The sequence below is a fragment of the Eimeria mitis genome, genomic scaffold, assembly GCF_000499745.2.
Source record: "Eimeria mitis Houghton genomic scaffold, Emh_scaff722, whole genome shotgun sequence".
NCBI lineage: Eukaryota > Apicomplexa > Conoidasida > Eucoccidiorida > Eimeriidae > Eimeria > Eimeria mitis.
Window position 1 is genome coordinate 8,636 of NW_013575271.1, and position 2,672 is coordinate 11,307.

Below are 2,672 nucleotides of genomic sequence, written 5' to 3' on the forward strand. Positions count from 1 at the left end.
CGAACCTGCAGACAAGACGATATCCACGGAGTACACCTCGTTCGCCTCAAACGCAAAATCCTCCTGCTGCAGCAGCAACAGCAGCAGCAACAGCAGCAACAGCAGCAGCAGCAGCAGCAGCAACAGCAGCAGCAGCAACAGCAACCACAGCATGCCTCTATCATCAGAGAAGAGAAAATCTAGACGAAGTCAGCAACACAATACTATCCTGTTGCTGCTGCTGCTGCTGCTGCTGCTGCTGTGTTGCTGCTGCTGTGCGCTTTGGAGCAGCAACAGCAGCAGCAGCAGCAAAACAAACTAAAAATAAAACGAAAAGAAACAAAAAGAAAAACGCANAGCAGCAACAGCAGCAGCAGCAGCAAAACAAACTAAAAATAAAACGAAAAGAAACAAAAAGAAAAACGCAACCGCAAGCTGCCTATACACCGCAAACAGCAGCAGCACCAGCAGATAATAAAGAAAGAAAACAAAACAAATAAAAACAAAAAAAATAATAAAACAAAACAAAAACAAAAAGAAAAAGAATAAAGTTTAGTTTTGTTTCTCCCCTCACCTTCTCTTCTCCTGCTGCAGTAACCAAAGGAAAGCAGCGGCTCCCCTCTATTACGTGCTGCTTCAGCTGGTAGCACAGCACACCCTGCAGCAGCAGCAGTAGCAGCAGCAGCAGCAGCAGCAGAAGCAGCAGCAGCAACACCAATATGAGCAACAGCAGCAGCAACAGAAGCAGCAGCAGCAGCAGCAACAGAAGCAGCAGCAGCAGCAGCATCATCATCTACAGCAGCACCAGCAGGATCATCATCATCAATAGCAGCAGCAGCAATCCGTAACAACAGCAGCAGCAGCAGCAACCAACAACAACAGCAGCAGCAACCAACAACAACAACAGCAGCAGCAACCAACAACACCACCACCAATAACAACAACAACAACAACAACAGCAGCAGCAGCAGCAGCAGCAGCAGCAGCAGCAGCAGCAGCAGACCTGCATGGGTTTGACGCCCATATCCTCAGCAAGAGCCTCAATAGTTTTGGTGACCTCGCTGGCGTGTGCTCCTATTTCTATCTTTCTTACTGCTGCTTCTGCTGCTAGCCAGCTAGCCTTTATAACGAGAGCAGCAGCACCATCAACAGCAGCAACTGCTGCTTCTCCTTCCTGCTGCAGCTGCTGCTGCTGCTGCAGATATTCTTCAGTTGGTGGGGGTAGTGCAGCTAGAGCCTCTGTTGTTGCTGTTGTTGCTGCTGCTGCTGCTTCTGCTGCTGCTGCAGCAGCAGCAGAACTACTGTTGCTGCTGCTGCAGCCGAAAGCAGCAGCGTTGCTGCTGCAGCAAACCACTGTATATGCAGCAGCAGCAACAAAACCATCAACGTGGGCCCCCAAACTAACCTTAACTATATCTCCTTTCTTCAGCAGCAAAGAAGCAGCACGCTCACAAGGAGAGAAATTACAATACACCTCATTCACACTTATGCTCGTCGGGACTGCTATGCCTGCAGCAGCAGCAGCAGCAGCAGCAGCAGCAGCAGCAGCAGCAGCAGCAGCAGGTGGGGGAGCAGCAGATGAAGGAGCGGCAGAAAAGATGCAGCAGCAGGAAGAAGGGCAGCAAAAGCAGCAACAGNGGGAGCAGCAGATGAAGGAGCGGCAGAAAAGATGCAGCAGCAGGAAGAAGGGCAGCAAAAGCAGCAACAGCAGCAGCAGCAGCAAATGGTTCGTTGCAAACGTAACTGCTGCTGCTGCTGCTGCTGCTGCAACAGCAGCAACAGAGACAGCTGCAGCAACAGAAGCAGCAGGAACTGCCCCATCAGCAGCAGCAGCACCACCACCACCAAAAGCAGCAAACACAACAGCACCAACACCAGCAGCACCAGCAACAACAGCAGCAGCAGCAGCACGAGCAGCAGCAACAGCAGCAGCAACAGCAGCAGCAGCAGCAGCAGCAGCAGCAGCAACAAACCTTTTTCTATTTTATTTTTTTTAGTTTTTTTTTGATAGACTTTCTTTGCTTCGCCGTCGATAAAGAAATCCCCAAAAAGACACAAAGAGAACACATCCGCCCCAGGCACCACCCGGCTCAGCACCTACACACAAACCCTAAACCCTAAACCCTAAACCCTAAACCCTAAACCCTAAACCCTAAACCCTAAACCCTAGACGTAGAGGGAAAGGATAGAGAATAAATAATACAGGAGAGAGGATGATGAGATAAAGAAGAAATACAAAAGAGAGAAGCTAAATAAACAAAACAAAAAACAAATAAATAAATAAATAAATAAATAAATAAATAAATAAATAAATAAATAAAATAAATTAGTGCAAACAAAAGAAAGGAAACAAAACAAGAAAAAAAGAGAAAACGAAACAAACACACCAACAACAGAAACAGCAGCAGCTTAAAAACAGCAACAAACCGCCCGACAGACACACAGCAACAGCAGCAACAGCAGCAGCAGCAGCAGCAGCAGCAGCAGCAGCAGCAGCAGCAGCACCTGTTTCAAGGCTGCATTGGCGATGTCTGCAGCAGCTTTTAGCTTCTCTACGGCCTGCGGGCTGCTGAGCTCCTGGGGCCCCTCCTTCTCCCCCTCTGTCATCTCGTGCTCACTCATCCTGCTGCAGCAGCAAACATATACTCGCCATATACACAAACAGCCCTGTACACCCCAACACACTGATACCC

The 2,672-nt window shown here is 48.8% G+C and overlaps 1 protein-coding gene across 1 annotated transcript in view; it reads right to left on the reverse strand.

The window, feature by feature from the left end:
- Window positions 1–163: 163 nt before the first annotated feature.
- Window positions 164–2,672, reverse strand: part of EMH_0020710 (proliferation-associated protein 2g4, putative) — a gene marked incomplete at both ends in the record, with an annotated part of 4,986 nt that continues 2,477 nt past the window's right edge. Inside the window, 5 exons of the mRNA XM_013501623.1 lie at window positions 164–259; window positions 554–637; window positions 983–1,488; window positions 1,953–2,076; window positions 2,485–2,646. Of these exons, the coding sequence (XP_013357077.1) occupies window positions 164–259; window positions 554–637; window positions 983–1,488; window positions 1,953–2,076; window positions 2,485–2,646 (972 nt within the window). The remainder of the gene's footprint in view (window positions 260–553; window positions 638–982; window positions 1,489–1,952; window positions 2,077–2,484; window positions 2,647–2,672) is intronic.